Source organism: Carassius carassius, chromosome 50 (assembly GCF_963082965.1).
Source record: "Carassius carassius chromosome 50, fCarCar2.1, whole genome shotgun sequence".
NCBI lineage: Eukaryota > Metazoa > Chordata > Actinopteri > Cypriniformes > Cyprinidae > Carassius > Carassius carassius.
The window spans coordinates 19,307,038-19,328,693 of record NC_081804.1 but is presented as its reverse complement, the minus strand read 5'-3'; the positions used below and the strand labels follow the sequence as shown (position 1 = coordinate 19,328,693).

The window sequence follows — 21,656 nt, the reverse complement described above, 5'->3', positions numbered from 1 at the left end:
AGAACACTTAAGGTGTATATAAAGTTATACCAGTGTGTCTGGAGTCTGTCTCTGCATCAGTCTCCAGGTCCAGTTCCCTCAGCAGCATGTTTATTGCAACAATGGGGTTGTTGATGTCTTGCAGTTTGTTTGCAATGTCCTGAATCAAATTCACACTGAAGAAAATATTTTACTTTAGACATCAAACTGATCAGTTACTGATGTGACTGCATTAAATCAGTCATTTAAGGGACACTGACTTGTCACTGGCCAGAAGTCCCTCCAGTACTTTTTCTGACACTTTCTCTGGAGACAGCAGGTCCTCAAGGGCTTTCTCCATCTCATAGGCCATGTCCTCCGGAAGAGACTCGTTCACCATGCGGAGACACTGAACGAGCTGCAGGATGTCACGGCTCATTTCTGAATCTAATAAAAGACCATCACTAATGACTGTTAATACGACTCGATTACTTCATGTCGACAGCGGCTGGTTGTTTTACTAAGTGGCCAGTAAATGTCATTAAAAAAATTGCAGAGCAGATCAAACTTTATAAAACAAGCAGTATCTCAAGACATTGCCCTCTTACCCTCAGCAATTGGAGTCTCCTCTTCAGAAATCAGGTAATCATCCGAGGACAGGTAAAGATGGTCAATAGCAAAGCAGGGTAGTAAGAAAGACACAAAGCCCTAGGAAAGTAGAGTAAAAAGATTAGCCATCAACCGCTTTATCACCAAAGCTGATATCTGACATTTTTTAATCACTGTCATCGGCCCATAGGTTTTTGGTCTCACTGGTGAGAGCTGAAAATGGGACTTTTTAAAATGTTGATGGTACTAATAATCACATCACAGCACATCACATAACATCAGCTCATGACATTTAATTCACTCCCAAGTTTTCAGCTCTCATTTTTTTCACTGTCAGATCTAAATATAAGGCACAGACTATAATAAAACATCTGTCACTCAAAAAACTATGAATTTACTGCATTTTAACAATTATTTTACGATCTAAATTTACATTTAGTCATTTAGCAGATGCTTTTATCCAAAGCGACTTACAAATTAGGAGAACAGAAGCAATAAAACCAAAAAAAGAGCAAAAATATGTAAGTGCTGTGAAGGAAAAGAAAGAATTTCTGTTTATAATACGTTTTGTCTTTAGTCATGTCACACCACTCACGTCCAGTGTAGACAAAGTTTTATTGTTTTATCACTTTCATGTGATCTTTTCAATGCAATTTTTGCATAATTGAACATCCTTTAACATTTTTTTACATGTTTTAGTTATAGTTATTAATAGAATTAACAAATTTTAATCTTTATTTTCAAAATTTACACTCATATTCACTGCATTCTGTATGTGTAACTGCAGTGTGTCCTAATTGAGAAAATGTGATTCCCAGTGACCACAGACTTAGCAGACTAGTAAATGTACTAATATTTGTGGCAGCATTTACTTAGCTAAGGTTCAATGTGTTTGTAGCTAAATGGGCTTATTTTTTTTTAGGAAGTATAGAGGTCAATGAAGCGGTTCCTAAAACCAAAAATGAAATGATCCATCTTCAAATACAGAATACTGCTTCAAATATATAAATTAGTCATTAAATCACATTGGTCAAATCATCGATGAGAATAGTGTCAGGCTGGTTAGACAACCAAACAAACAGAGTTATGTATTAATGAAACATTATTAACACTAATAAGAACCTAAATGTGTACCAACAAAGTAAATAGGGATCATTTTGATTTAATTTGACTTTTACATAAATGGAAACACTTTTTGGACTTCAACTTAATTAAGTCTTCCAGCTGTGAGGATGAGATCTGGTACCTTCTTAAGAATGCAGACCATGGCTGTGGCAGGGCTCACGTGCAGGGCGAGTGGTGTGGACAGCACATCCTGGTACTGCAGGCAGCAGGCGTAAAACTTGGACCAGAACTCCACCTGCAGCAGCCGGTAGTCCTCCTGACAGAACTCGTACTCTGTCACGCTGCCCTGAAGCTGTAAACAATGTTAATTGGAAAAACAGATGAAGAAATGAACACAAAGGGTAAAATAGCACCACCTTACCTCATTTTCCAGTGTGACCGTGACCTCTTTCTTCAGCTCCTCCCACGACAAGTCAGAATATCGCTCTGTACCTCGTTTGTAGATCTGGACAAAAGGAATTAACTGTTAGAAAGAAATGTGACTTTTTAAGACACGCGGAAAACCTGATGTAACTTGCTGTGTCTTTGTGGAGGTGGTCAGGCAAAACAAGTTGTTTTGGCTGCTGGATTTCAACAAATGTAGTGGCAATTTCGTTAAAGAACACTATGACAAAAAATGGTTGACTTTTTTCCCATGACTAATACGAGACTATGACAATACAACAATAAGTTCAATAAACAATAACTGTGAATATATTTACATGCAATATCATTGACGATAAAAGAAGAGACTAAAATGTATTTTAAAAAATTTAAACTTTACAAAAAGATCTTTTTATTTTTGTCAAAAAAAAAAGACGACAAAAAATATTATTGGAGACTAGGGCTGTCACTTTTGAGAAAAATCAAATTCGAATTTCATGCAATGTATTCGAATATATTTGAATATCTATCTTGGCTGAGCTTTCAACGTTGTTACGGGAAAGGATGAAGCTGATTGGTTAGTTCTTGTCACATGAACTGTGGTGCGCTTGCGGCTCTCTGAAAAGTTGAGATGTTTTTAACTCGATGCGGTGCGGTCGCACCTGGAAAAAACAAGCACGCATACCGCCCGCCTACATTGGAACAAACAAACATGAGCGCGCAAAAGACGCGATATGTGAACGGCCCCTAATGGAGATTCAATCACAAATGTTTAACAGTGAGTCATAAACAGGACTATCTGGACTATTTTTTTCTTTACTTAATGTTTGAAACAGCAGGTTATCAACTTAAGAATATCAATTTATATGAAGTGCCACTATGCATATCCCACAACATTAGGCTAAATGAAAAAAGAAAAGAAAAAACGATTCAGAACAGGCACAAACAATAACGTGACAACTTAAACAGCAGCAGGAGTAAGGCATATAGCCTAGACTAATTCATTTCTTAATATTGTTTGCAAAAAACACCAGTCTATCAACTTGATCTGGATTAAGTGCGGCTCTCTTTTTATTTAGAATGTTCCCCACGGTGGAGAACAACACGTTCGGAGCGCATAGACGTGCCTGGCTACTAGCTCTTATTCGCTTGATTTGGTCATGGGCCTACACTACAATACGTCTAAAGTGCCCACTATTGGATAAGATGGCAAAGAATAAAATAAAAAAACAAACTGTCTAATCATAGACTAAAATGCGCTACACATGGCGGATATTTTATTTATAGTTCGATTACGGATATTTCACGTCATGTTCGAATGCATATTCGAATATCGAATAAAAAGTGACAGCCCTATTGTAGACTGCTGTACGTGCCCTTGCAATCTGGCAACATGTGCACATGCGTCATTGCGGAAGCACCAATGATGATCTGAAAACACTGACAAACAAGTTAGCTGAAATTCAGCGATCTCCATGTGAGATGAAATGAAAGTGTTATTCAGCCAGTCTGTGTTAAGTCATGAGATCTCGACTATATTTGCGATTATTATTGCTGAATTAACTCAACAGCTATTGTTGTAATAGAGAAACATTATGGCAATTTGGAATTATTGGAATTACTATTAATGATATTTGTTTTGTTTCTCTTTACCAGTTTTCATAATGTAGACAGAGTGAGTGCATATTTAAGTCTTTGACATTAATTTTAAAATGATTAAATAGCCTGTAATAAATCAGTACACTTGATAAAAAAAACCATGTGTATGAGTTCACATTCTTTTGCTTCGTGTTTATCGGTGCGATTAATTTCTCAAATGACAACAATTACAGTTATTATATTGAGAAAAAATTAGGTCTTTATCAGTTTAACAATTATACAGCATGACAAAAATGGGACTACATTTTCATTGACTAAAACTAGACTAAAATGCTCCGACGTTTACCTCTGTTTCACAGACAAGGGTTAAGCCTAGTCCCCGAATAAAATGTAAGTCTGAGCTGTTTCAACTAAAAGAAACTTGCACTGATTGATCTTGAAATATGTCGGTGCCTTTGTGATGTCTCAAGATGCACACCAGTAATGTTTTTTTCTAAGGCATGTTTATAAAAATTACTTTAAAATCCTAGTTGAACTATGGCCTAGTCCTGGCTTAAGATAAGAAATACTGCTGCGAGGAATACTTATAGAAAATGGCTTTTGGGAACTTGTTGAATAATCTATTGTGTATTATATTATATACACATATTAAGAGTGAACTGTAGTATATTTAGATTTTTACCTGTAAAGCTTTAATGATGGCTGAGGCTGTGAAACGCAGAGGTGAAAAAAGTACATCAAGATATATTTCCTGTTAAAAGAAAACATTGTTTAAGACAACTCAAAATGACAATTTTTGACACCTCAGTTTCAGCATTGGTATTAGTAGCAAACGCTCTTACCCGTGGGTCTTGGTCTTCACCAACGTGAACTTCCTCCTCTGGTGAAGGCTGGACAAACACCTGGTTCCACGTGCCTGTTGTGTTGCTAAATTTTTAAACAAAGCAGCAAATCAGGAAAAAACTGTAAATATTTATATATTAATACAGCACTGTGTCACCATTATGATTTCTTCTGTTTTTGTGTTCATCTCAGAAATTAAAACAAAAGAAAGGCGGGCTGGGTAATCACAAAATACAGTTTTTAAATGATAATTGTTATTTATTGAAAAAAGTTAAATCTAATATCAACTGGGCCTGTGTGAAAATGTATCTGCCCCTGTAGTTACTTATTTCCAAATCTATTAAACTCTATTCATAATGAAGTTTCAGCTGAACCAGATGCAATAAAACCCAATTGCTGCTGAAAAGCTGTAACTGGAGTGTTCTTTTTGGTAACACTTTATAGTAACTTTCATTTATAAATCATTAGCAAACATTACCTAATGCTTAACAGATTATTGATAATTTTTACTAATGAACATTCAAAACATTACCTAACGATTGACATTAGATTGATTATCTAATGTTAATTGAAATGCTTACCAATGTCAGTTCATTAGATCTTCATTGTTGGTCTTTTTTTGTTGTGTAGACCCATTTACACATCTTGAACAATTAATTCATATAATATTTGTTATGTTTTTGGTCATTTTTCAGCTGTCATTATCAAACCGATAAAATAATTTTGTCGATATTTTAGAGCCGATAAATAATGCATTATTTCCTGCAGAGACACTTCAGATGCGCACTGTTCACCATGATGGTTTTTAATTGCTTGAAATATCATTGGAAACACTTCAAAAAGGAAAATACAGTGAACTGCAACGTGCAGGGCAAGTCTGTCATATTATAATGAAGCGCGTTGTTAAGGGAAGAGCGAATCCGCAACGGATCCACACGACTAGCACAGTTAAATTTGCTTGTGCATTTACAGTCTTTTGTGCAATTGTACGTTTTAATATTGTGTTTATGTATATAAACAGATTTTTCTCATACAGAATGCGTTTGGTTAAGCTATGAGGGTTAATAAAGTGCTTCAGTCTGCTGGTGATCAACTTTAGCTCAGCGCACGCAGCTCAAACAGCAGCTTACAACATTAATAACTATGATTGAGATGTGTGCATTTGGTCTTTTTGTACATATGTACGTGGTAATATTATATTTATGTTGTATAAATATCTGATTATATGATGCATTTTCCTGTGTTAAATAAGCTGGCAGCACCTCAGTTTACTGGTGTTCATTCAGCTCTTCAGCTTCAGCACACGCAGCTTGAACAGCTTCAGCACAACATTAATAACTATAATTGGGAATGTCATAATATTAAAAAGAGAATGTCACCGTAATAAAAAACGTTGTGAATTATTTGGGTTTATTTGCCACGTTTCAGCGTGTTGTTTCAGGAAGAGCCAAGAGTGTGTCCATGACACGTCTGACTATTTGGGTTGTAGCGCGGGTGTATTGCAGTATTGGAAATTGTCTACTTGTTTTAAACAGTGAAGGATAGCCAGTGGATATCATACAAGCAATGTGCAAACTTTGTGCAAGTCAAACTTATGCCGGTGAACGTCTTTTACCATGATAGTGAAAGTAAAAACGGATGGCACTTTCGGCATCTGACGCATGGCATTAACAGCACGTATTCTCTCAGAGACGACGAGAGACTAATCTCCTAATATGTGGTATATATATATATATATAACTGTTTTAAAGTATTTCTTTAATGTTTCTCTTGCAGCCCAAACATAGTGAAAATAATGAGAAGAAACATTCGTGTTGAACAGGTTGTTTTTGAAAATTGGTGCATAAAATTGATAAGTGTTACTGAAGTGTAACGATAGTATTTAGGCTATAGGCCTATAATTCATTGTAGACTATAATAAACCTGTTTTAAAATACATTTTTAAAACATTTTCATTGAGGAGTAGCCTAAGCTAATAGCTTTTTTTTTTTTCCTCAAATGCTGTGAGTCACAGCGTGTCAGTTATGTGTTGATGCGCTATGAAATTGTTGCGAAGCAAATTAATTGTAATATTGATTTAATAATAAAAGTAACAATAATAATAGCCAGAAAATAACAGGTCTACATTAATTGGAAATGCCAAATACTCTTAATAATGACAATATTTAATGATTTTGACTATCTCTGGCTGTAGTTCTTACATGCTGGACCTCTTTCAACACACTCTATCATCTTATCACCTTTTATACTTTTTTACACGTATGTTGTCCAGTAACTTTTTTCCATTATTTAAGCATTATTTTATTTATTTGTAAGGCTGCTTTATCTAAGATTTTTAATGGTGAGACTTTTTTGGTAATCAGGCTGTGACGAGTGGGGCGGGGCAGAGGGACGTGGGAACAGGAGCGAGGCCGGTGGAGTTATTGGAGATAAGCTAAACCTGTGACACTCGCCGGTCTCGAGTCCCATGGAGGAGATGGAGGGATATAAAACCGGAGCGACGACAGTGACGGACGAGGGAGGACCAGGCCTGGATTTTAGTTTGTGTTTTGATTTTTATTTGTGCGCTTCAGTCGCCCGTGAGGGGCTGATGCGCTGTTTTGTGTTTATTTTGATTATTAAAGTTTCATTTGATTGTCCGCCGGTTCCCGCTTCCTTCTTGCCGAAGATTATGAAGATTTAATTCATTACAGTGGTGCCGAAGCCCAGGAGAAGGAGGGACGCACTGCTGAAGATCCCTTGCCAGCTCAATGGCACCGCGGATTCACCACAGCGGCAAGGGATCTTCAGCAGTGCGTCGCTCATCTCCAATCACTCGCTCCTGTTCCCACGTCCCTCGGCCCCGCCCCACTCGTCACATAGGCCCTCAAAAATTATGTAAAAATGTGGATTTAGATTTATCAGCCAACATATCATTTTAATAATGAAAGTTATTATAGTGTTACTTTTTTTTCTTTCTTTGAGAGTGCATGTAAAAGGTGAATAAAATTACAGATATTACAATAAGGTGACATATAATAGTCTGGGAAGGGTTGCAATGCTACAAATAGTAGCATTGCAGAGGTGGTGTTGATGTCAGACACTGTAATATGCTCTGGTCCCCTCCCTGCTTACCGTGGTGACGAGATGCATAGCAGATTGTCATCATTACTTTGGAAAGTAGTTAGTTAGGTTACAACGTTACCATCAATTAAAAGTAATCAGTTATGATACAGCGTTACCTATTCATAAAAGTAACGCGTTAGAGTACTCATGCGTTACCAAAAATTAAAAGCCGTTTGCAGCGGCTCACACATGACAGACATAGCCCCCGGCCCCTTTAAATGCACCTAGAAGTCGTGACTCCCGACAATGAATAACGTCAGTCATCCGACTAAATTAACACTGCAGGATAACAATAACAGGAAAGACAGTCAGCAATAGGCTATTCCACATGTCGTTTTATTTATTTATTATCACAGAACATATTATTAATCAAAATTCGCACCTACCCAGCTCGGGTAGCCTAGGTTACTGTATATTATGAGCACCACAAGATAACTCCTGATTTTTCTTTAACTTTAAATAATGCAGTTATCAAAGTACAAGTATGCTTACTTGTAAACACAACCTTAAACAGGCTTGCAGATTTAAATCCATTTAGAAAGGATGAACAACCAGCCAGCCAACGATCTAACAGAAATTAACAGCTGCCTGTCAAACAAACATGATAACAAACCGAATTAAATCCTTCACTGCTACACAGGCAAATGACAAATCGCTTAATAGCCGAACTAATTATTATTAAAGTGTCACTCACAGTCACAAGCCTAAATTCACTTTAACACAGTCCATAAACCAAACGCTGTCCTCTCTGCCATCTTGCCGGGAGTTCGAAAAAAAAAAAAACACACACACAGGGTCAGGCGCAGGGCACAGACGTATCACAGCCATTGACTTTACGATCACAGAGCTTCGGCTCCGCTGATACATCCGCAGGTGGCACAGTAGACCTAGGCCTACTGTCTGAAAAAAAGCAGGCTGCAGTCGGGATTTTCCTTTCCTTAAAATAACGGATTACTTTTTTTTAAAAATAACGAAGTTACTGATTACTTACGCACGAAACTAACGCGTTAAGTTACACATTTCAGGAAAAAAGTAATTAGAGTACTCTAACCCACAACACTGGTCATCACTCAATGGCTGGATGTCTAAGTGGTGCCCACAGAATAACATAGGTTTCACAGACAATTGGACGAGCTTTTGGGGCAGACCTGACCTCGTTTGATAGTTTGATAACTCGTTTGAAGTAATGGTGCTTCATATATCATTATCCAGAGAAACAAATGTTTTTGATAAATCCCGTTATGTTTGTACTGGCTACTGTATAAAGGCCACCAGGGCACCATACAGACTATATTAAAGAGTTTGGTGATTTTACATCCGAGTTAGTTCTGGCTGCAGATAAAGTTTTAATAGTTGGTGATTTTAATATCCATGTTGATAATGAAAAAGATGCATTGGGATCAGCATTTATAGCCATTCTGAACTCTATTGGGGTTAGACAACACGTTTCAGGACCTACTCATTGTCGAAATCATACTCTAGATTTAATACTGTCACATGGAATTGATGTTGATAGTGTTGAAATTATGCAGCCAAGTGATGATATCTCAGATCATTATTTAGTTTTGTGCAAACTTCATATAGCCAAAATTGTAAATTCTACTTCGTTACATGTTAGAACCATCACTTCTACCACAAAAGACTGCTTTTTAAGTTATCTTCCTGATGTATCCAAATTCCTAAGCATATCCAAAACCTCAGAACAACTTGATGTAACAAAAACTATGGACTCTCTCTTTTCTAGCACTTTAAATTCAGTTGCTCCTTTACACTTAAGGAAGGTTAAGGAAAACAGTTTGACACCATGGTATAATGAGCATACTCGCACCCTAAAGAGAGCAGCCCGAAAAATGGAGCGCAGCTGGAGGAAAACAAAACTAGAGGTATTTCGTATGGTTTGGCGGGAAAAAGTAACCTATCCTACAGAAAAGCATTAAAAACTGCTAGATCCGATTACTTTTCTTCTCTTTTAGAAGAAAACAAACATAACCCCAGGTATTTATTCAATACAGTGGCTAAATTAACGAAAAATAAAGCCTCAACAAGTGTTGACATTTCCCAACACCACAGCAGTAATGACTTTATGAACTACTTCACTTCTAAAATCGATACTATTAGAGATAAAATTGCAACCATTCAGCCGTCAGCTACAGTATCACATCAGACAGTGCACTATAGACCCCCTGAGGAACAGTTCCACTCATTCTCTACTATAGGAGAGGAAGAATTGTATAAACTTGTTAAATCATCTAAACCAACAACATGTATGTTAGACCCTATACCATCTAAGCTCCTAAAAGAGGTGCTTCCAGAAGTCATAGATCCTCTTCTGACTATTATAAATTACTCATTGTCATTAGGATATGTCCCCAAAACCTTCAAACTGGCTGTTATTAAGCCTCTCATCAAAAAACCACAACTTGACCCCAAAGAACTAGTTATAGAATTATAGATCAATCTCGAATCTCCCTTTTCTGTCCAAGATACTAGAAAAGGTGGTATCCTCACAATTATATTCCTTCTTAGAGAAAAATGGTATATGTGAGGATTTCCAGTCAGGATTTAGACCGTATCATAGTACTGAGACTGCTCTCCTTAGAGTAACAAATGATCTATTAGTTTTATTGGACCTTAGTGCTGCATTTGACACAATTGACCACAACATTCTTTTGCATAGACTAGAACACTTTGTTGGCATTAATGGAAGTGCATTAGCATGGTTTAAATCGTACTTATATGACCGCCATCAGTTCGTAGCAGTGAATGAAGATGTATCCTATCGATCACAAGTGCAGTATGGAGTACCTCAAGGCTCAGTACTAGGGCCGCTACTCTTCACGTTTTATATGTTACCTTTGGGAGATCTCATCAGGGAACATGGTGTTATCTTTCACTGTTATGCTGATGATACTCAGCTGTATATTTCTTCACGGCCAGGTGAAACACACCAATTTGAAAAACTAATGGAATGCATAGTCGATATAAAAATCTGGATGAGTAATTTCTTACTGCTAAATTCTGAAAAAACAGAGGTGTTAATTATAGGACCTAAAAACTCTGCTTGTAATAACCTAGAACACTGTCTAAGACTTGATGGTTGCTCTGTCAATTCTTCATCATCAGTTAGGAACCTAGGTGTGCTATTTGATCGCAATCTTTTCTTAGAAAGCCACGTTTTTAGCATTTGTAAAACTGCATTTTTCCATCTCAAAAATATATCTAAATTACGGCCTATGCTCTCAATGTCAAATGCAGAAATGTTAAGCTATGCATTTATGACCTCAAGGTTAGATTATTGTAATGCTTTATTGGGTGGTTGTTCTGCACGCTTAGTAAACAAACTACAGCTAGTCCAAAATGCAGCAGCAAGAGTTCTTACTAGAACCAGAAAGTATGACCATATTAGCCCGGTCCTGTCAACACTGCACTGGCTCCCTATCAAACATCGTACAGATTTTAAAATATTGCTTATTACTTATAAAGCCCTGAATGGTTTAGCACCTCAGTATTTGAATGAGCTCCTTTTACATTATAATCCTCTACGTCCGCTACGTTCTCAAAACTCAGGCAATTTGATAATAACCCTAACCCTAATATCAAAATCAACTGCGGGCGGCAGATCCTTTTCCTATTTGGCGCCTAAACTCTGGAATAACCTACCTAACATTGTTCGGGAGGCAGACACACTCTTGCAGTTTAAATCTAAATTAAAGACCCATCTCTTTAACCTGGTTTACACATAACATACTAATATGCTTTTAATATCCAAATCCGTTAAAGAGTTTTTAGGCTGCATTAATTAGGTAAACCGGAACCCGGAACACTTCCCATAACACCCTATGTACTTGCTACATCATTAGAAGAATGGCATCTACGCTAATATTTGTCTGTTTCTCTCTTATTCCGAGGTCACCGTAGCCACCACATCCAGTCTGTATCCAGATCAGAGGGTCACTGCAGTCACCCGGATCCAGTACGTATCCAGACCAGATGCTGGATCAGCACCTAGAAAGGACCTCTACTGCCCTGAAAGACAGCGGAGACCAGGACAACTAGAGCCCCAGATACAGATCCCCTGTAAAGACCTTGTCTCAGAGGAGCACCAGGACAAGACCACAGGAAACAGATGATTCTTCTGCACAATCTGACTTTGCTGCAGCCTGGAATTGAACTACTGGTTTCATCTGGTCAGAGGAGAACTGGCCCCCCAACAGAGCCTGGTTTCTCCAAAGGTTTTTTTCTCCATTCTGTCACCGATGGAGTTTCGGTTCCTTGCCGCTGTCGCCTCTGGCTTGCTTAGTTGGGGTCACTTCATCTACAGCGATATCGTTGACTTGATTGCAAATAAATGCACAGACACTATTTAATTGAATAGAGATGACATCACTGAATTCAATGATGAACTGCCTTTAACTATCATTTTGCATTATTGACACACTGTTTTCCTAATGAATGTTGTTCAGTTGCTTTGACGCAATGTATTTTGTTTAAAGCACTATATAAATAAAGGTGACTTGACTTGACTCAGCACTGCGTGGTATGGTGCCTGCAACGCATCCTGCCGGAAGACTCTGCAATGCACAGTGAGAGCAGCTGAGAAGATCATTGGTATCTCCCTCCCCTCCCTCCAGGACATTTATGTAACCTGTCTCACCCGCAAAGCCCTCTGCATTGCAGGTGATCCCACCCACCCGTCACACAGGTTCTTCAGTCTGCTGCTATCAGGGAGGAGGCTGCGGAGTCTCCAGGCCAGGACCAGCAGACTGAAGGACAGCTTCATCCATCAGGAAGCTGAACTCACTCCCGAACTTGCCTAACCTCCTTCCCTCTTCTGTCCCAGGCACCACAGAACTATGAACCCCCCACCTCCACAGATCCCACATCCCCAGGTCCTTCCACTCCCCCCTCCCACTAACATACGATGACATGCACCAGTCACTTTGTGCAGCATTGGTCTGCTCACTACCTCATTCAGCATGGAACTGACATCATTCTACCACCTCATCATTCAGTTTTAATAAAATATCTGCTCTTGAGCCCATTGTCCCTTTAATCTGACTGAATAAGCTTTTTTTGCACTAAAAACCTTTTTATCTGCACTGTTTGTTCACTACACTGGTTTGCACTATATTTGCCATGTGCCTTTCGCTGCTTTATTTAACTTTATTTTTATTTTATGTCTTTCATTACATGCCCATATTGTATAGTTGCATCTTATATTTTTTATTTGACCTAGATTTTTAGGCTCTACTGTCTACTGTGTTATCTGTATGCACCAAGGGTCTGAGAGCAACGCAATTTCTATTATCTGTATGTATGTACTGTACATGTACATCTTTATCTTGTGTTGGTTTGCGTGGCACACGCACATTTGTTTAGTGAAAAAATAAATAAATAAAATTGTTCTGCGTAATTAAAATGTGCCGCATTGAATTCAGTCGTGTTCAAATGATCACTAAACGTCTCTCTGCTTGCATGATAAATATATTTTTTGAATTTAATAATTATTTTAGTTTAAAAACAGCATACTTCAGTGATAACTGTGAAAAAAGATGGTCATAATGGTCTTATCAAGCAACTGTACGACCTGGTTTTATCCGAATGCAGATACGAATCATTTTGTGATTGTTACAGATACAAATACAGTTCCCTTTTGATACTTCACTCATACTGCGTATGGGGGAAAAGCTCCTTTTTACCTCGATACTGAAGCTTTTTTTCAATAATGCAGTGCAACTGCACTGCCATTGGTTTAATCTGTTAAACTTTTTAAACCAATAACAGCACTGTGTAGCTGCGCAAGTCTGTGGCGATGCAGTGTGCCAAAGCCCGCCAAAAAGTGCGGGGCAAATGGCTATATAAACAGGCAAATCGCCTGAGGAAATCAGATCTCACTCCTTCAGCGACGACTTCACTTCGCAGGATCCCTACTGAACACCTTCGCCCGGAACGAGCTGTGGGGAGGAAAAGCAAGAGAGCCCTTCCTTTCAAGCCCTGCAGGACTACTTCCGCCATGGCTGGCAGAGCCTATACTTCTGCAGGCCAAGCTGCTTCAGTGCTGCACACCATTCTTCAAGTGTTCCAGGCAAAGCTTGGTTGAGGTGGATGAGTCTAGCCTTTCGCGACCTCTGCAGTGCCACGGAGGGCACGGCCCAGGCCATCGGAAGATCCATGGCCAACCTGGTTGTGCTTGACCGCCATCTCTGGCTCAACTTGACTGAGATCAAGGAGAGCGACAAAGTGGCCTTTCTCGATGCCCCAGTCTCGCCATTCAGTCTCTTCAGGCCAGCCATAGAGGGATTCACAGAGCGTTTCACTGCAGCACAGAAGTCATCCCAGGCCATGCAACACCTCCTGCCCAAACGCTCCAGCTCTGCCTCGAGTCGCCCCAGGACTGCGCTGACTCAGCATCAGAGCAAGTCTGCCCCCTCTACCTCACAGGCGGCGCCCTCTAAGGGGCAGCATCAGCAAGCTCGCCCCGCTAAGCATGCTTAATTACCGAGATGTCAGGGCTCCCGGCAAAGGATTGTGCTGGACCCAACGCCCTCACAATCTTACTGATTGTTGGGGAAGAAAGAGGAAGGGGCAAAGTCCCGCCGCGGCCGGATCACTCCAAAAGCTCTCTCACCTGCCTGCTCTGCGACATGGGCCCACTTCTGTTGCGCCCATGCAAAGCACCATTGTTATGGCGAACAATAAATATTTCACATTTTCAAAAAGAGAGCATTTTTCCTCTTCCGCATTTGTCAGTGTTCAGGCCCCTGATCAGCGACCTGCCATCTGACGCTATCCAGCCTCTTGTCACACGGGCCGAGGCCTGGCAGGCCATCCGAATGAGGGATGGCCTCTTCATAGTCCTGGTCTAGTGGTGTCTCTATCAAGGACATCTGTGAGGCGGCTGGCTGGTCCTCGCCGTCCACTTTTGTCAGATTTTATAACCTGGCTCAGACACCGCCATCATGCCACCTCCAGGGAGCTAGCTCCCTCTTAGCAGTGTAGCGTAAAGGGTTCAATGGCTCCAGCCCTCTCACTTGTCCCATGGACCCCAAGGTGTCCAAGACAAGTTTTGTTGTTCCCTACCCTGACAGGCATGGTTGAATTCGTTCCCCATATGCAGTATGAGTGAAGTATCGAAAGGGAACATACTCTGTTATGAACGTAATCTCGGTTCCCTGAGATACGGAATGAGTACTGCATTATATGCCATGCCACGAGGCTGCGGCTTTAGTTTCGTCGCTTTAGTCGCATGACCTGATTTCCTCTGGTGATTTGCCTGCTTATATAACCATTTGCCCTCCCCTATTTGGTGGGCTTTGGTGCGCTGGATCGCCACAGGCTCGCGCAGCTACGCAGTGCTGTCACTGGTTTAAAAAGTTTAACAGATTAAACCAATGGCAGTGCAGTTGCACTGCGTTATTGAAAAAAGGCTTCAGTATCGAGGAGAAAAGGAGCTTTTCCCCATATGCAGTATGACTGAAGTATCTCAGGGAATCGAGGTTACGTTTGTAACAGAGTACGATACAAATACTGGCTGTTACATGAAAATTTAAATGGGTAATGTCATAGTTATAAAGTTTTGACAATTTATATATGTAATTGTTGCATTAGGCTATGAATTAAGTGTTTATTGATAAGAACTATTTCATGTCTTTTCATTTACAGCAGCATGAACCACGAGTAGTCAAGTACCTCAAGGTATTTTTTTTTTTAATATGAAATCGAATAGCAGAAATCTGTAGTCATGTAACCCCTGGTTCAGTGTAATTTGTATTTTATTTTATACTTTACTGTATTTAACGATTGTTTTGTACAGCACTTTGGTTATGGAAGCATATGGGTAGCGATATTCAATTTGCAATGTAATATGCAAAATGACAATGCAATATGTAAAATGGCAATGCATTTCTGTATTTACATTTACATTTTCCAATATATGTGTGCAATGTTTGGTGCAAAATGAAAATTAAATTACATAATTTTCATTTGGCATTTCATACACCAGTTTTAATATGTAAAATGAATACTAATTTTAACGCTTTATAAGTTGCAAAATTAAAATGAAAATGTATTACAGAAATGATTAAATATGTATAACATGTTCAAGCAAAAAGCATTATGTGGCCAGCATCATCTGATTCAAATATTATGCTCATTAACAGTGAGCGGTGGTTTCAGACATTACAGTGCTTCACTCCCACTGACTCTTATTCTGCCTGAAAGAATGAAAAGACTGTGCTGAAGGTGGAGCGATTCGACCAATCAGATGAAAGGAGCGCTTCAGCACCGCCCACAAGTGCGAATGAAATATTAAAGCCATAAACCGAAATGATCAAAACGTACACGGACCAACGGTCTTGTCCATGTTCTCTCACTTGAATCCTCTTCTTGAGATTTGAGTCTCTGACCTTCTGCAAGCCCAGCCTTGTTCACGCAGTGATTGACATGGCGCGAGGGGGCGGAGACGTGATCGGCTCGGAATGCATTTTAAATGTGCACATTGAATTTTGCTACATTCATTGCGGGACACTGAATGAAAATGCAATCGTAAGTGTCTTGACTGTGAGTGTTCATGCATTTAAGAAAAATAGCATTTAAATGATAATTTTGCCACAGTTTTTGCTTGAACATGTTATACATATCTAATCATTTCTGTAATACAATTTCATTTTAATTTTGCGACTTATAAGGCGTTAAAATTAGCTTTCATTTTACATATTAAAACTGGTGTATGAAATGGCAAATGAAAATTATGTAATTTAATTTTCATTTTAATTTTGCACCAAACGTTGCACAAATGTATTGGAAAATGTAAATGTAAATACAGAAATGCATTGCCATTTTACATATTGCATTGTCATTTTGCATATTACATTCCAAATTGAATATCGCTACCCATATGCTTCAATATTTGGTCAGTGTAAGTGGAATTTAAATGTGATCTACAAATAAAATGTACTTACTATAAGTTCATTTCTCTAGATGATTGGTTGCCAAATACAAACCTCAACTGTTTAAACTGTATAATCAAACTCTGTATTACTCACTGCTCAAAACTGATGTACTTCACCACAGTCTGGTTGTCATTATCCAGCCAAACAGCCCAAATATCAGTCGCAGTCAAGACAAAATCCACTAGTGTCTCCTGTTTCACACAAACACACATACTTGTGAGTATACTTCCAACAGTTATCACATGAAGTACTCCATGTTTACACTGTTGATCTCTACCTGTGTTGAAAACAGTGTTGAGATGTGATCCAGGCTGTAGCGATTGTTCTCACTTGCCACCAGCTGCAGCACACAGAACTGACTGCGTTTGGGTACTGCGAGGTAGATGGCGAGACACAGGCCGATGGATGAGGAGAAGAAGAGACGGAGCTTATGAGCCTGTGCTGGAGAAGCCTTCACCTCCCCACGACCCACTGGCATATAGTCCAACATATCATTCACCAACAGACACATCTGATGCTAAAAGACAAACGCATCATTGTGAGCGGCATGCAATTATAGAAATGACATCTTGATAAAATGAATTTATATATGCACCATCCTCTCCTGGAGCCAAACTGACCTTTAATGACCACATGCGCAGCTTATGATCTTGACACAGCGCAAATATGAAAGTGTCATCCTCTAGCTGGTGGACAGCCAGACTGATGGCCAGGTCAGAAATGCTCTGATCTCCTCTGTAAATGGATGCTGTTTAAACCAAGTTTTTGCTCTGCTTATAAATTCAACTTTATGGAAAATAAATAAAATACCTGATGGCGGTGGGCATCCAGCCGGCCAAACGCTGCATCATTGAACTCTGTTTCAACTCCAAAATGGACACAGTCCCTTAATAAGAGAAAGCAGAATCATTATTTTCTATAAACACAGGTATCTATGAATTAAGTTGTTTAATTAATCCTTCTGAAGAGACACAATCATTTTATATGATGAACTGGCTTTTATTCATAATTAATTTTGATTAACACACATAGAGCTCATCAAATATAGTAAAAAGCTAAACAAACAACTTGATCCCAGCCCCAAACACTGTAGCTTGTACATGTGTTTAACATCATATTGAGAAGATGTAAAAAAGTATATTCACTTTATTTTCATTGTGTGTGCAAAAATCAGTTTAAAATCATTTGAGAATCGTTGAAAAACTCGCTGATACTAAAGGGTTAGTTCACCAAAAAATGAAAATGTCATTAATGACTCACCCTCATGTCGTTCCAAACCCGTAAGACCTCTGTTCATCTTCAGAACACAGTTTAAGATATTTTACCAGTCCGAGAGCTTTCGGTCCCTCCATTGAAACTGTGTGTACGGACTATGGTCCATGGTTAGAAATGTAATAAAAACATCATCAAAGTAGTCCATGTGACATCAGAGGGTCAGTTAGAATTTTTTTAAGCATCGAAAATACATTTTGGTCCAAAAATAGCAAAAACAACGACTTTATTCAGCATTGTCTTCTCTTTCGTGTCTGTTGTGAGAGAGTTCAAAACAAAAAAGTTTGTCATATCCGGTTCGCGAACGAATCACTCGATGTAACCGGATCTTCTTGAACCAGTTCACCAAATCGAACTGAAACGGTTCGCGTCTCCAATAAGCATTAATCCACAAATGACTTAAGCGGTTAACTTTTTTTTAATGCGGCTGACACTCCCTCTACTAATTCATGTACTCAAACAGTACACTGCCTGAACTGCTGTGAAGAGAGAACTGAAGATGAACACAGAGCAGAGTCAGATAACGAACGAACGATTGACTCGTTCTCGAGGCAAGAACCGTTTCTGTTGGACGCGTCTGATTCGAGAACCGAGGAGCTGATGATACTGTGCATGTGTGATTCAGTGTGAAGCAGAATGACACACAAAGCGTCTGAACCTGAATTCTTTTGGTGATAGATTCTGAACTGATTCTGTGCTAACGTTATGAGCGCGGGTAAACCCAAGGCTTGAATCAAGGGCAATCATCGCCATTGACGTCATTACTTCGAGCGCTAAAGAACCGGTGAACCGTTTTCTTCAATCGGTTTATTTAATCGAACTGTCCGGAAGAACCGGTTCGCGGAAAAGAACCGAACTTCCCATCACTATTGGTGATCCAAAAACCGATGCAACCGGTTCTTGACTCAAGAAAGAGTCAATCTTTCATTTGTTATCTGGCTCGGCTTGGTGTTCATCTTCAGTTCTCTCTTCACAGCAGTTCAGTCAGTGTACTGTTTGAGTAAATGAATTACTCCGGGATATTGGTTTGTTTGAACTCAGAGGGAGTGTCAGCCACATTAAACAAGTTAACAGCTTAAGTCATTTGTGGATTAATGCGTATTGGAGATGCGAACAGTTTCAAACGATTCAGTTCGATTAGGTGAACTGGTTCAAAAAGATCCGGTTACATCGAGTGATTCGTTCGCGAACCAGATATCACTAAACTGCAGTTTTGAAATCTCACAACAGACACGGAAGAGAAGACAATGCTGAATAAAGTCATAGTTTTTGCTATGTTTGGACCAAAATGTATTTTCGATGCTTCAAAAAATTCTAACTGACCCTCTGATGTCACATGGACTACTTTGATGATGTTTTTCTTCCTTTCTGGACATGGACCGTATACCGTTCACACAGCTTCACACAGGGACTGAGAGCTCTCAAACTAAATCTAAAATATCTTAAACTGTGTTCCAAAGATAAACGGAGGTCTTACGGGTTTGGAACGACATGAGGGTGAGTCATTAATGACATAATTTTCATTTTTGGGTGAACTATCCCTTTAAAATGTATAATTTGAGAAAACAAGTGTTTTTTGACCTTGTATGCATCTAAACCTATAGTAAGACACTCCCAAAACAACATTAGGAACCTTAAAAATGGCATAATAGTGGCACTTTAAGTGTTTGACAAACATTGTTTTTCACTGAATGTGCTTCTTTTTTTTATACAAATTAAGTTGATGACATATCCCAGATATGGAATTTTATTGTTTATTTGCTTATGCAAAATTTTTAGATCCATTTCATAATACCTTTTGTGTTCCACAGAAGAAAAGTTTGGTTTGAGAATTTGGAACAACATGACAGCGCATCTGTCAATTACTGTCAATGCTTCGGTGCCATGCGATGCGTGCAATGTAGACAACTTCAGTCATTACAATGTATCTCTTTGGATTTTAAAACTATGACCTTTACAAGCATATTTAAGACCAAGATATGCATGACAATTTTTTTTTTTTTTACATTTTCAAACTTTAACGACCCACAGACTACCACTGTATATATAGAGTAAGAAAGACAGATAAAGATGACTTTATAGACAAACCATCTTGATCATGAGCAGGCAACGTGACAACAGTAATGGCGCCTGATGGTGAGGCGAGAGCAAACAGTGCCTCCCCCTGATGACTGATCCATGCAGCGGATGTGGACGGAGCGGACGTCTGTGCTCCTTGTGCAAATGGGAGCACGTAACTGTGGGCAGGTTCGTTTAAATTCAGCTTCCCAATGTCCGTGAAAATGGACTGCATTTGGAGTTCAGTGACCAGATCCTATAAAAGATGAATCTATTAGGCCATACAGAGTATAGATCAAATACAGAATAAAATTACATTCCTTTTCTGTCAAATCCTTACAAAAAAATAAAAATGTATATTTGATAATACAACTGTAACGCATAGATTCTAGCTGCACCTGCAGAGGAAAAAACATTTTGATTTAGTAGCAGTCAGGAATTGCCAAAGAAAGCAAAGGTTCAGATGCTTACACTGCGGTACATGTGGCTGGGGTGCGGCAGCACCAGGCGATGAACCGACTGGCTGGTGACGATCAGAATAATGACGTTGTTAAGGGTCTCTTGTATACAAACTCCTCCAGGCAGCAAGAGGCAGTTTGGGATACGCAAGCGGACAGCATTATTCAGAAGATTGGTGTCCAGTGACTGCTCAACAAACTGAACTGTGTCACCTGAGGTGGACCTAAAAAATAAAAGACATGCTGAAGCATATATACTGAAAGTCAGCCAAACATAATTCCCACAATAGAGGAAGTCAGTGGTTTTGGTAATGTATAAAATGTGTTTAATGTATAAATTATTTTGTTTTCATTAAATTACACCAGTTTATTCAGAACATACCATTATATCACATCAGGGTAGAAAACATCCATATTGTAGGAGATTACAACTGTGACTGCTGTGATTATAAAGTGTTCATTACAGCATTCCATTTACATCTACTTCCACTGATATATATCAGATACAGTGCACGTAAATTTTTCAACCTCAATTACTGCAATTTAGGATTTAATACTGCATTTAAATATGGTTCTCACTGCCAAAACGTGTGTGCTGAGGAGTATGAAAATGTTTACTTATCCAAATTAGTAATCAATTATATAAAATACATATAACATATTATAAAATAGAAATTATAAATACATTATAATATAGAATAAATTATACTGACATTTTACTGGAATTGGTACTGACTACTTAAATTATACTGTGACTACATATACAGTGGGGTGAAAATGTTCTTGCTCTGATTAAAGACTTTTAAAATAAGTTGAGCTCAAAACTAACTTTCAGTCAGCAGTGAGTGTTTGAAATAACTTGATCCGATGTGGATTATAATCACCATACAAGGCAGTATTTATAAGTATTTATAAATATTTATAAGCAATGCAAAAGTCTGTGCATGCTAGCCATTAATGTTACCATCGTAAACATAGTAAATGCGATTTATTGAGTAACACATTTTATCTGTCATTAGTCTCGTCTCGAGAGTTTAGCTAAACGTAGCCTATGTCATAAAAATATAATAATGTTTTTTGTTTGGGAGCTTTTATAAAAAAATATAGAAATGATCATTCCTTGTAAATGTGATGTATGTGACTACAAATAAACAGAAACAGACTCGACTGAAGCAGGCTATGTTCATAACACTATTTCTGTGTGAGTAATTTTCAATCCCGGTAGGGCTGCACGATGTGTCGTTTAAGCATCGATATCGCGATGTACGAATCCACGATAGTCACATCGCAGGATGTGCGATGTAGGCTGTCGTAG

General features: G+C 38.8%; 1 protein-coding gene across 1 annotated transcript in view; it reads right to left on the bottom strand.

Annotated features, from left to right (window-relative positions):
• The window catches only part of nup160 (nucleoporin 160), a 111,289-nt gene that overhangs the window by 69,873 nt on the left and 19,760 nt on the right, over positions 1-21,656 (bottom strand). The window contains exons 3-15 of the mRNA XM_059545723.1: positions 20,355-20,565; positions 19,914-20,139; positions 17,364-17,439; positions 17,174-17,288; positions 16,831-17,070; positions 16,647-16,744; positions 4,497-4,581; positions 4,337-4,405; positions 2,054-2,137; positions 1,814-1,984; positions 567-666; positions 240-405; positions 31-155 (exon numbers count right to left, since the gene is read on the bottom strand). Of these exons, the coding sequence (XP_059401706.1) occupies positions 31-155; positions 240-405; positions 567-666; positions 1,814-1,984; positions 2,054-2,137; positions 4,337-4,405; positions 4,497-4,581; positions 16,647-16,744; positions 16,831-17,070; positions 17,174-17,288; positions 17,364-17,439; positions 19,914-20,139; positions 20,355-20,565 (1,766 nt within the window). The remainder of the gene's footprint in view (positions 1-30; positions 156-239; positions 406-566; positions 667-1,813; positions 1,985-2,053; positions 2,138-4,336; positions 4,406-4,496; positions 4,582-16,646; positions 16,745-16,830; positions 17,071-17,173; positions 17,289-17,363; positions 17,440-19,913; positions 20,140-20,354; positions 20,566-21,656) is intronic.